Source organism: Panulirus ornatus, chromosome 45 (assembly GCF_036320965.1).
Source record: "Panulirus ornatus isolate Po-2019 chromosome 45, ASM3632096v1, whole genome shotgun sequence".
Lineage (NCBI taxonomy): Eukaryota > Metazoa > Arthropoda > Malacostraca > Decapoda > Palinuridae > Panulirus > Panulirus ornatus.
This window is the reverse complement of record NC_092268.1, coordinates 6,720,268-6,732,408: the sequence shown is the minus strand read 5'-3', so window position 1 is coordinate 6,732,408 and position 12,141 is coordinate 6,720,268. Positions and strand designations below refer to the sequence as shown.

Sequence of the window (12,141 nt, the reverse complement as noted above, 5' to 3'; positions counted from 1 at the left end):
ACAAGCAGAAGCTTCATATAAGGATTCCCCCATAATGTTACAAAGCTATCAAGCATATAATGTGCATACCTTGGCACAGAGATGCCGAAAGTCAATGGATCCTTCCTTGTCTACATTGACTGCCTCAACCTTCATTCCAGCCATCTGGGCTGAAGCAGGGTTTGTACCATGGGCAGAAGTGGGAATGAGACAAACATTACGGTGTCCCTCTCCACGTGCATCAAGGTATGACATGATAGCTCGTAGACCAGCATACTCTCCTTGAGCTCCACTACATGGAAAAAAATAGGTAAGAATCATTGATGATTCTGATAAAGCTCCAAATCTTTAATAATGTAGACAAAGTAGGAATTAAAGACAAAGATAGAACCTTCAGAAAACAGATTAGTTACTTGCTTCAAATAAAGAATGAATAACTTAAATCTGTATCAAATATGCAGTCATCCATGGTCTCTACCATTATCTTTGTGAAACATCAAGACTCAAAAGATCTGGTCCTCAGGTAATTATAAATAATATTTTTTTTCCATACTATTCGCCATTTCCCACATTAGCGAGGTAGCGCTAAGAACAGAGGACTGAGCCTTCGAGGGAATATCCTCACTTGGCCCCCTTCTCTGTTCCTTCTTTTGAAAAATTAAAATTGAGAGAGGAGGATTTCCAGCCCCCACTCCCTTCCCTTTCAGTTGCCATCTACAACATGCAGGGAATATGTGGGAAGTATTCTTTTTCCTCTATCCCCAGGGATAAATAATATAAATAATATATTTAGAAATAATCATGAGGCAAGTGTTTTGGGAACAGCTAAGCGAGTGTGTCAGCAGCTTTGGTGCACAAGACCAGGTATTAGTGATGAGTATAACTGGAATGGGATGTATTTAAGGAGGCAGCGATTGCATGTACAAAAGATGTATGTGGTATGAGAAAGGTAGGAGGTAGGCAGATTAGAAAGGGTAGCAAATGCTGGGATGAAGAAGTAAAGTTGTTAGTGAGAGAGAAAACAGAAGCATTTGGATGATACTTACAAGAAAGGAGTGCAAATGGCTGGGAGGTGTATAAAAGAAAGTGGCAGGAGATCAAGGGTTGAAAAAGAGGGAAAATGAGAGGTGGGGTGAGACAGTAACATCAAACTTTAAGGAAAATAAAGAGATGTTTTGGAAGGAGGCAAATAACATGCGTAAGACAAGAGAACAAATGGGAACATTGATAAAAGAGGTAAATGGGGAGGTAATAACAGGTAGTGATGAAGTGAGAAGGAAATGGATTAAGTATTTTGAAGGTTTTTTGAATGTGTATTATGACAGTGGCAAATGCAAGGTGTTTTGGTTGGGGTGGTGTACGAAGTGAGAGGGTCAAGGAGAATGGTTTGGTTAAGAGAGAAGAGGTAGTGAAAGCTTTGCTGAAGATGAAATATGGCAAGGCAGTGGATTTGGATGGTACTGCAGTTGAATCTATTAAGAAAGGGGGTGACTGTGTTGTTGATTGGTTGGTAAGGATATTCAATGTATGTATGGTTCATGGTGAAATGCCTGAGGATTGGGGGAGGGCATGCATAGTGCCATTGTACAAAGGCAAAGGGGATTAAGGTGAGCGTTCAAATTACAGAGGTATAAGTTTGTTGAGTATTTTGGGGAAACTGTATGGGAGGATATTGATTGAAAGGGTGAAGGCATGTACATCGCATCAGATTGGGGAGGAGCAGCGTGGTTTCAGAAGTAGTAGAGGATGTGTGGATCAGGTATTTAATTTGAAGAATGTATGTGAGAAATACTTAAAAAACAGATAGATTTGTATGTAGCATTTATGGATCTGGAGAAGGCATATGTGAAGGGTGATAGAGATGCTTTGTGGAAGGTATCAAGAATATATGGTGTGGGAGGTAAACTGCTAGAGGCAGTGAATAGTTTTTATCAACAATGTAAGGCATGTGTACGTGTAGGAAGAGAGGAAAGTGACCGATTCCTAGTGAAGGTCGGTCTGCAGCAAGGAAGTGTCATATCCCCATGGTCATTTGATTTGTTTTGGATGGGGTGGTTAGGGAGGTAGATGCAAGAGTTTTGGAGAGAGGAGCGAGTATGCAGTCTGTTGGGGGTGGCTCAGAGAGCCTGGGAAGTGAATCGGATGTTGTTCGCCAATGATACAACACTGGTGGCTGATTCCAGCGAGAAACTGCATAAGTTGGTAACCGAGTCAGGAAAAGTGTGAACGGAGAAAGTTGAGAGTAAATGTGAATAACAGCAAGTTTATTAGGTTCAGCAGGGTTGAGGGACAAGTTAGCTGGGATGTAAGTTCAAATAGAGAAAAATTGGAGGAAGTGAAGTGTTTTAGATATCTGGGAGTGAACTTGGCAGCAAATGGAACCATGGAAGCAGAAGTGAGTCACCTGGGTGGGGGAGGGGGTGAAGGTTTTGTGAGTTATGAAGAATGTGTGGAGGGAGAGAACATTATCTAGGAGAGCAAAAATGGGTATGTTTGAAGGAATAGTTATTCCAACAACATTATATGGTTGCAAAACATGGGTTGTACAGAGGAGGGTGAATGTGTTGGAAATGAAATGTTTGAGGACAATATGTGGTGTGAGGTGGTTTAATCTAGTAAGTAATGAAAGGGTAAGAGAGAGGTGTGGAAATGAAAAGTGTGTGGTTGAGAGAGCAGAAGAGGGTGTTTTGAAATGGTTTGGTCACATGGAAAGAATGAGTGAGGAAAGGTTGACCAAGAGAATGTATGTGTCTAAGGTGGAGGGGACAAGGAGAAGCAGCAGACCAAAGTGGAGGTGGAAAGATGGAGTGAAAAAGATTCTGAGCAATCAAGGCCTGAACATACAGGAGGGTGAAAGGCATGCAAGGAATAGAAAAAATTGGAATGATGTGGTATAATGGGGTTGATGTGCTGTCAATGGACTGAACCAGGGCATGTGAAACATCTAAGATAAAACATGGAAAGGTCTGTGGTTTCGATGCGTTAAACACAACAGCTAGAGACTGGGTATGAACGAATATGGCCTTTTTTGTCAGTTTTCTTGTAGCTATCTCACTGAAGCAGGGAGGTAGCGATGCTTTTTCCTGTGGGGCGGGGTAGCACCAGGAATGGATGATGGCAAGCAAGTATGAATATGTACATGTGTATATATATGTGTATGTCCGTGTGTGTATGTGTGTACATGTTGATATTATATGTATGTATATGTGCGTGTATGGGCCTTTATGTACATATATGTGTATATGAGTGGATGGGATGTTCTTCGTCTGCTTCCTGGCACTAACTTGCTGACGTGGGAAACGACGATCAAGTATAATAATAATAATAACAATAATAATAATAATGATAATAAGACAAACTAAACATGTTTTCCATGGAAATTCTCCAATACTATAAGATTCAGCTAATCATTTCAATATATATTTCTCTCACATCAGTTTCTCATTTCCTGCTTTATGAAGTAGTGCCAGGAATAGACGACCATGCCTCAGGAGAAAAATCCTAACTTGGCTCCTTCCTCCTTGCCTTTTTTTTTGAGTGTCAATTATACCTACTCTCTCCCCTCTTAGTTGCCTTTTGTGACATGCTGGAGATACACGAGTCATATTCTTCCCCCATATCCCCAGCCTCAAGGATAAGTGCATCAAATCAAATAAAAATAACCTCTGAATCTTCAACAAACCTGTTAGGCTGGAATGAAATCTTGTCATAACCAGTGATTTCACACAAGTCATTTTCAAGCTCCTCAAACAAAAGGCGATAACCAAGAGCTTGTTCTGGCGGCACAAATGGGTGGATCTCGGTGAAATGAGGGAAACTGCAAGGCATCATCTCTGTGGTGCTATTCAACTTCATTGTACAAGAGCCCTGTGGGATAACACATAGGTATAAGTTATGAAATATAAATATATCTGAGAACAAAGAACAAACACAATCATCTCGGAGAAATGTCCCAGCATATCTGATATGGGGCTCTAGAGATTTATAATCAAAAGTTAATATATTAAGCTAGTAACCTTGAGACCAGAGCAAAACGAGAGCAAGAAAAGCAAATGGCCCTAAGACAGAGTACAAAGGTACATTTCTGGTAACCCCAACCCAGCCAGAGCCATAACTAGGACATGGCGATGGGCAAATGTCTTTGGCATAGAGCAGTTGGGGGCACTAAAGGCTGAGAAGTGGCACTGGGGTTTCACTAGTGATGAAGACTATTGCCGTGGCCATCCCCTTGAGGGAGTTCCAGAAAGGAGCAGGCGTCAGAGATACAGATAGATATATAGATAGGGGCATAAAATCTTTATAATTTAATTGAACATAAATATCTTTAAATGAAAAGAATTTTCCCATTCTAAATCAGTTTCTGTTGCAAAATGTTGAATTGCAAAGAAACAGGCATACTATTTTTGTAAACTACAAATAATGTCCCTGCCTAGTTATTTCAAGATACTGTAGATGCAGGATAGCATGGAGCTAAATGCTTGAATAAAAGGCTACCAAGTGGTTAACACTCTTTCTACTTAAGTTCAACAGTATATGAGTAGCACAGTCATCAACATCATACATATATGAAGGAAACCTAATCAATATAAAGCAGTTCAATAAATTAATCAAAATGGTTTGTGACCACTTTAATACACACATATGTACCTCACTGACTGATGACTCTTTCAAAGAAATAAGTTTTACAAGATAACTACAAACTATAAAAGAAACTTCAACTCACCAGAGGAATCATGGAATGTACAAGAGAGACATCCTTGTTCTCCAAATTCTTCATGTAGCGCACCAGTTGGGCTTCAGAATGATAAGTATTGAATATTTGATGTGTGAGGAATTCTGAAGTTCGTGCAAAGTCTGTGTTAAGAATGTGCTCCTTAGGCAGGGCCATATCACCAAGATTTTTTGCGACCTGCAATTAAGGTTAAAAAAAAAGGAACCTGCAACACGGAAACAACAAAATAAAAATGAAATTAAAATGAAAGTACCAGATACCATTGATCTTCATGAGGAGATGAGTTGTGTATTTTCTTAAAGATTATCTATCTTCAAAATAGAGTCAATACTTGCAGTGATAGAAGACAATCAAGATAACCATATATAAAACTAGAAATCTGTTCAAGGCAGGGATGCCCCTGCTCTCGCCTAAATGCAAAAAATTAACTATAGAGTAACACACACAAAGGTACACAAAAGTGAATACTTTATGTCACTAACCAAATGTTAAAGTTAAAATCTTCCCAACTGATAGTGTGCATATATAAACTTTTCCATGGGCAGTGGATGAGAGAAGTTCCACAATGATGAAATCAAAAGCGAAAAATTCATCTTCGTTACTGCAACAACATGGTCAAGAAAATGAAATATATGAAAGACTTTAAACCAATCCCCTATGATATGAAGGGACAATTCATAATGCAAAAGACAGTAAGATAATCATATGGAGCAAGTATACAGGAAATCCAGAGGAAAGATCAGAAATGGGGGTAAATGCATGAGAGATATACAGGGACATAGGTGAATTCATCAGCGGCATAAACCAAATATCAGCAGACTAAATTACATCATGCTAAAGTGATGTTCGATTATCTGCATTATTAGTATTCTACAAACAGTGCATGACAACTGATGTTAGGGTCATCAAAGGTTAAATAATGGGCAGACTACAAAAGCAGGATAATAACTATGACACATGCAGAATCAATTCATCCAAGCCCACAGCACTGATAGCAGCTTTGCGTGAGCTAACACAGCACTAAAACTGGCCCATTAATTCAAAAGTAAATAAGTATGGAAATAAAAGAATACTTGTGGCAAAAACTAGTCTGGAGAGAAAGAGAGCAACTTTCCTGTACATGGCAAATTATCACTACCAAGAATGCCTAAAGTAATTCAAAGCTGCTGGAAAACTGTGCAGCACAACAATTAGGAGAAAACTATAAAGGCTGCACATATGTAATGGCACTACATCCTCCCTCAGCTAACCTACCACATCAACTAACTATCCTTGTGGCCAAAACATAAATGATTTTTCAAGCATCAACAATCTCTTTTGAACCTATGATAAACAAAAACTTCAAATCTCCAAAAATAGCTAACATTTTATAAATGTATACCATATATATTTTGTGTATTATTTCCTGCAAGTTAAAAGGTAATTTCCAGTCCGGTTCAACAGAATAGAAAACCAATTCTTTTCTACAGCAACAGAACAGTCAATCTGTTCAACAATGAAAAGCCTCAAAACAACTAATTTTACAACAAACACATAAAATTACTGTCAATCAGCTCCTGTTAACCCATTCACTGCTCTTGTTCTCAACTGAGGTATGCATTATAAGGTGCTTGTCTTTGATTATGGCTCGTGCTTTCCCCAATAAGATGAATCCTGCATGCACTAATGGCTAGTCACAGTTGGCAACGTAAACAAAGTACGAGTCCTAAATCTACATGGAGACCTCATTCACCCACTACTGATCACAGCAGGTGGTCATGTGCATTTTCTAAAGACTCATGGCACCTATGGAAATAGTGCCTTCTGCCACTTCCCCACTGTTTCCATACTACCTTTAATCAAGCAAGGCCAGTCTGCTCATCGAAATATTTTCCTAAAGTTAAAATATTAAACTCTTACTTCATATAGAATAAAAACAAAGGTTTTTACAGTTTTTCTGCACCTGATTATATATAAACATTACAGAATGTAAGAGAATGTAATTTGCATACAAAGGATTGGCCAGTCTGGAAGATAAAGTGATTTTCTAATCAAGGAATGGCTAATCGTAGTTCTTTAGACAATTTTTTCTCTATTTTTTTGTGCACTTCATAAATTAAAAAAAATACTTTTTTCTGCTATTCTAAGCGTACTGAGTACGGCCAAAAAATCAATAACACATCAAATGGATTAAAAACAGAATTTGTATACCCAGCTGTTACCACTCCAAAATACTTCAAGCTTTATTTACACTTTAAATGATGTACATACTTCAGGTCATGGTTGGTAGTCAATAACTGCTCAAGGTTGCCCATTGCGAGTATGATCGTCCAACAGTGTCTGATTACAAAATAGTTAATTCCTTGTTAGTATAAAGTAAATTAACCTAACTGGCATAACTAAGTTTCAAAAATCACTAATTATTGCTTTCAAGTACTACTCTCTTCAGAAGGCATGGATTTTCCAAAAGGTGGCATTCCAAATTCAGTCACCTATGCTCTCTTTCTCCTAGGATAGGACTGGTTCATTCTACAAGACCTACTTTCCTTCCCCTGGGGAGACTCCAGGAGAGATAGTAAGCAAAGTACTGTTTAATTCTTCTGGTGATCAAATTTCTTAGAGAATTCCTGTTGCATTTTTGATTACTTTCATTCACCTCATTTTGGGTCTAAGCAAATGGAGTTATTCTGGTATTTTCAAAAATTCTAACCTTTCTTCCATTGGTGTGGACTTAAAAACATATTTTAGTGTTAAAGTTTTGTGTCTACAGATCACGGTCAAACCCATTACCTTCAAAGTTAGTTTAATATCAACTTATATTTTACTAACATTAACCCACTTTGATGTCAGATACTCAGTTTGTTTCCAAAAAACAAAGAAACATTCATATTTTCATGATTTTCTTTTCGAAGTACCTCATCCCTGAAGATAGGGAGAAGGAATGCTACTACCCACATCTTTCCTGAAATCATCTAATTATTATTACCATACCTCTTTGTACAGCAGAGAGGGCGAGAGAGAGTTCTCCACTCATGGGGCCCCATCTCTTCAGCTCTCTATATTATCTGTATCTAAGTGCTTTTTAGATATTTAGACACATCTTTGCCACTTATTGAATTTCATATCAGGTGATTAAGAGAATGCAGGAAGGAACTCGAAATCCTTTCCTCCAGTATTATCGCTTTCTAAATGCAAGATCAGATGAAAGAGCCACACAAGGATTTTTCCTCAAAGGATCAGTTTGCCATCCTAAAATTACCTTGCTTAGGTGAGAAACACTAGCATGTTTAAAAAAATTCATAGAGCATATTCCTTTCTCTCCTTTCTTTTAAATGTACTGATACACCCAGACTAAGCAATACACTAGTCACAGTCATCAATTTCTCTTTTTGAAACTGCCATATCCATGCAACACACACACACAACAAAGACAGTACTCAAGACAAATACATTAAAAGACTGCTCGTAAAACATTTATCTTCAGAGAGCTAAATCCAGTCAACATTGGACACTTCCTCTTTGTTTAATGTCCTGCAAACCTACATGCTAACTATAACTTCTCCAAGAGGGGACAAGGAAACCTTAGTGAAAGATTCTACGACCACTTTGGTTACTGACAGTTGTCCATGGTACGGTGCAATAGTTAGTTCTAATGTCCACGGTACAGTGCAGTAGTTAGTTCTAATATTCTTCATTTACATCAAAATGGGGTGACTAGCTTACATCCTTTGGGCAAGACAAGAGTCAAAGTAATTAAAAAAAAAAAAGTGAAGGATAATAAAATTACTGAACTTAAATCTGTCAGAGGGGCATAGCAAAAGATTGCATACTACTGCTCCTACTTAAAATATGTTCTCCAGCAAAATATATCTCAAAACATCAGCATGTAATACTAGCAACTACCTACCTTCTCTGAAGTTGTGTTCCTACAGTTGAAAACCCAGAACAAGTCATCGAGATCTTCCTTTTCCACTGTCTCATCTAAGGCAATTCCAACCTGGAAGGATTACATACATTTTTGATGAACAATTTGTTTTCATGTATTACTGAACAAAATGACCCATATAAACCAATCATTTACCGATCACTTTTTCAGCCTATGCAAGAAACCACATACCGATTCATCTCTGAAATAGCGCAGATTGATTTCCTTTTGCTGTGCTCTCATCCTGACTTCACTTGTAGCCAAAGTTGGATTAACCTGAAAAACAAAAGAGTTTTTTCATAAACATTTCTAACATGATCCTGCGAGCAATCTCTGCTCTATGAAGGAAATTCAAAATAAATCACATTTATAAAGCTTACGCTTCAGTATTTATGAATTTGGACAACATGCCCAACCTTGACTAACGCCTTCCCAACAATGACTAATTGGCAAGCTCATTTATAAAAATTGATAAAACAAAATTATTCCAATAACAATTTCAATTCAAATTGAAACATTCTATCTCGTCACATCCTCACTACCAATGATTAACTGCCAGCAGTAATATTGAATACCATGTCAACAATAGCATGGCACTGTCTTGCCACATGCCACTGGCTATGTGCTGCACTATACTTAAAGTTAAGTCTCGTTTATCCTGGCATACAGTGCAGATATTCTGAAATTGATCATTCAATAATCAAATTGATGACAAGCAATTAATGCTTACATGCTTCCTGCCCCTTCTGCATAAGAGCAAACGATACAGCTCTACCACCATCTGGTTCAAACTGCTTCATTTGAAATTCATCTCAGCAACATCTAGTCAACAAACCAACTCATAGGATGATGTCCATTCCAAATTTGTTGCTGATATAACCATCAAGCTAACATCCAGCGCACAGTAATGAAGAAGCCATTCAATATTTCAACTCATGGTCTTGAACGTCAAATGGTGCTTGCCTAATTTATCTTTCCCAAATGATGTCTGACCCAATACTAACTTGTTAGGTCCCAGAAATGTTGTGTGAGGCAACCAAATAACCATAAGGTGAAATGACAAAAACTCTTTCATCTCACCATAAGTGAGAACAAATCTCAACATGCCTACCTTTTTGGCATCATACAGCCATGGTGATTGGTTATTTACTGTTCATGCAGAGCATGAAGTTTAACTCGGGAAGCTGAGCATTATATTTTTGGTTGCCTTGTTAGGCTGTTGCTGAGAACTCCAAGTCTGTGATTTTTCCCAATTTTTTAAAAGGAGCACATGGTCTCTGACAAAAGCAGCGTGCCTGCAGATACTTTCAACAAGAGTGTCACAGATTCACGTGGGCAAGTGGAACTAGAGAGCTCCAAATGATGAATGAAAGCTACAAATGATGACGAAGAGTGGATGGAATGCACAAATACTTTTGGAAAGGAAAATTTAAACATATTAAGTGTGTGCTATATCTTTAAAGTGAGTGGAGTGAAGGGTGTGAAATCAAGCCAGTACAGCATTTCAAGTGGTTATACTAGAAGGAGTGGACATCTTTAATAACGGAATGTTTTAAAGAATTGTACAACTGCAAGGGCATCAGTACAAGTTTAACAGTTGTTCAGTAGAAGTGTGAAAGGTTAAAAAGTTCCATATGAGCCATGTAATAACAGAGAAGAGGTGGTTAAGGATGCCTTCTGAAGGACAGACAAAATAGCAAAAGATGTAGATCAACGGAAGAGACTAAGTATGATAGGTTATGATTATCACATAACACCAGGACTCCTTTCACTAAAGGGGTGACGAATAAATGGATGGGGTCACAGTGGCAGAGGAAGCTATAAAAGAGTGTAGGGTCCTAGATATAAATGATAATGATGAAAATATACATGGACTGTGTGCATCAGTGCTGCAAATACACAGTTTAAACAAAGAAAATACAAGCTATAAACATAGGATAGAAATAAGCACATGACTGACTTGTTTCTAGTGAATAGGAATATGTTAGGCAGTGTGTATGAGGGCTGTCTACGGCTAAAATGAGAAGAGGCACGCTGCCAGAATACATGAATGGAAGACAAAGAGGTAGAATGTAGAGTCATATAAAGCCCTAAACAGAAGATTTAAAAGAATAATATATATCAATAAAGGAAAGCAAGTAATACAGATCTTGCTAAAAAAAAAAAAAAAAATTAATCGGAAATTAAAGGAAACGGATTCTGAAAGGATATGAATACAAGATGTATCCATTGGGCATGAAAGTATATGAAACAAGTCTGGGAGAACACTAGTATCAAAAGATAAAGTATGTAAAAGATGGAGAGAATACCTTAAAAGAGTGATCAGAGATAATGGCAAAAGAGACACATCTGCTGGCAGAGTAGGAATCAAGGAAAGAGAAAGGATAAGTTTTGAAGTATGAAAAACACTTTCTCTTGAGGGTATAGCAACCATGACCGTGTTTCATATCCCTGGGAGTTTAAATCCACTTAACCACATTCCTCACTGGTAACATATTTGCCTGTAAAAGATGGAGAGAATACCTTAAAAGAGTGATCAGAGATAATGGCAAAAGAGAGACATCTCCTGGCAGAGTAGGAATCATGGAAAGAGAGGGATATAAGTTTTGAAGTGTGAAAAACACCCTCTCTCGAGGGTATAGCACCTATGACCATATGTCTCATATCCCTGGGAGTTTAAATCTGCTTAACCTCATTCCTCATTTGCATGACTCGACCAAGGTCCTACCTCTTAACAAACAACAACCCCCACTGAGCAATGACATCACTGTCCCCAGGTCTTTGGGCAAAATGCGGCACATTATTCTCAGAACACAGACATCAGCCTGAAGGCGATCACTGTCAGTCAAAAGATATTTTTTTTTTTAAAGAGTGAGGTGGGAAGGAAAGGAAACAAAACCAATTAAACACCCACAGAGCAGTGCACTAAAAATTAGAAAAAGTTTTTCATAATTCAAAACTCACACTTCTCTCCAAAGTTAGTTTGTCCCATGAACTATAAGAGCATGCAAATAAGGAGGCAAATTTTGATAGAAAAATTTTATCAGGAGGCCAAGTACAGCAAGAATTCTACTGTAAGGGTCATCTTGACAGTGAAGGGTCATTTTCCCAAGATGATGATAACCCTAAGGCTGCACCATCGCAACCCTGTACACTTACTGTAGGGTAACACTAATGAACACTTTCAAGAAAAACAGGTCCGAGACCTCTGTTCTTTATAGTCTATACAGATGATTTACCAAGACTGGAGTCATCCCTACATATGTTTACGGATGATGCAGGAGCCTACAAAGTTGGGGAAGCTTCTGAGAGACTGCTACATTACATGGATGACTGAAAAGTTAAACCCAGCCACCAGTAAATGGATGACGTAGATAGAACAATGTGAAAGGAGGCATAGCTATGACTACCACCTAGCAGGAAACATATTACGGTAATCATCGTGTAGGTGAGATGTGGGACTGACACAGTATCAAGCCTATCCACAGAGCATCACAACAGAATTAGAAGGCAGGTAGATCATTTA

The 12,141-nt window shown here is 38.1% G+C and overlaps 1 protein-coding gene across 1 annotated transcript in view; it reads right to left on the bottom strand.

Annotated features, from left to right (window-relative positions):
• LOC139762885 (glycine dehydrogenase (decarboxylating), mitochondrial) overlaps positions 1-12,141 on the bottom strand; it is a 62,745-nt gene that overhangs the window by 18,064 nt on the left and 32,540 nt on the right. The window contains exons 7-11 of the mRNA XM_071688119.1: positions 8,808-8,891; positions 8,598-8,687; positions 4,703-4,888; positions 3,662-3,846; positions 70-271 (exon numbers count right to left, since the gene is read on the bottom strand). Coding sequence (XP_071544220.1) covers positions 70-271; positions 3,662-3,846; positions 4,703-4,888; positions 8,598-8,687; positions 8,808-8,891 — 747 coding nt within the window. The remainder of the gene's footprint in view (positions 1-69; positions 272-3,661; positions 3,847-4,702; positions 4,889-8,597; positions 8,688-8,807; positions 8,892-12,141) is intronic.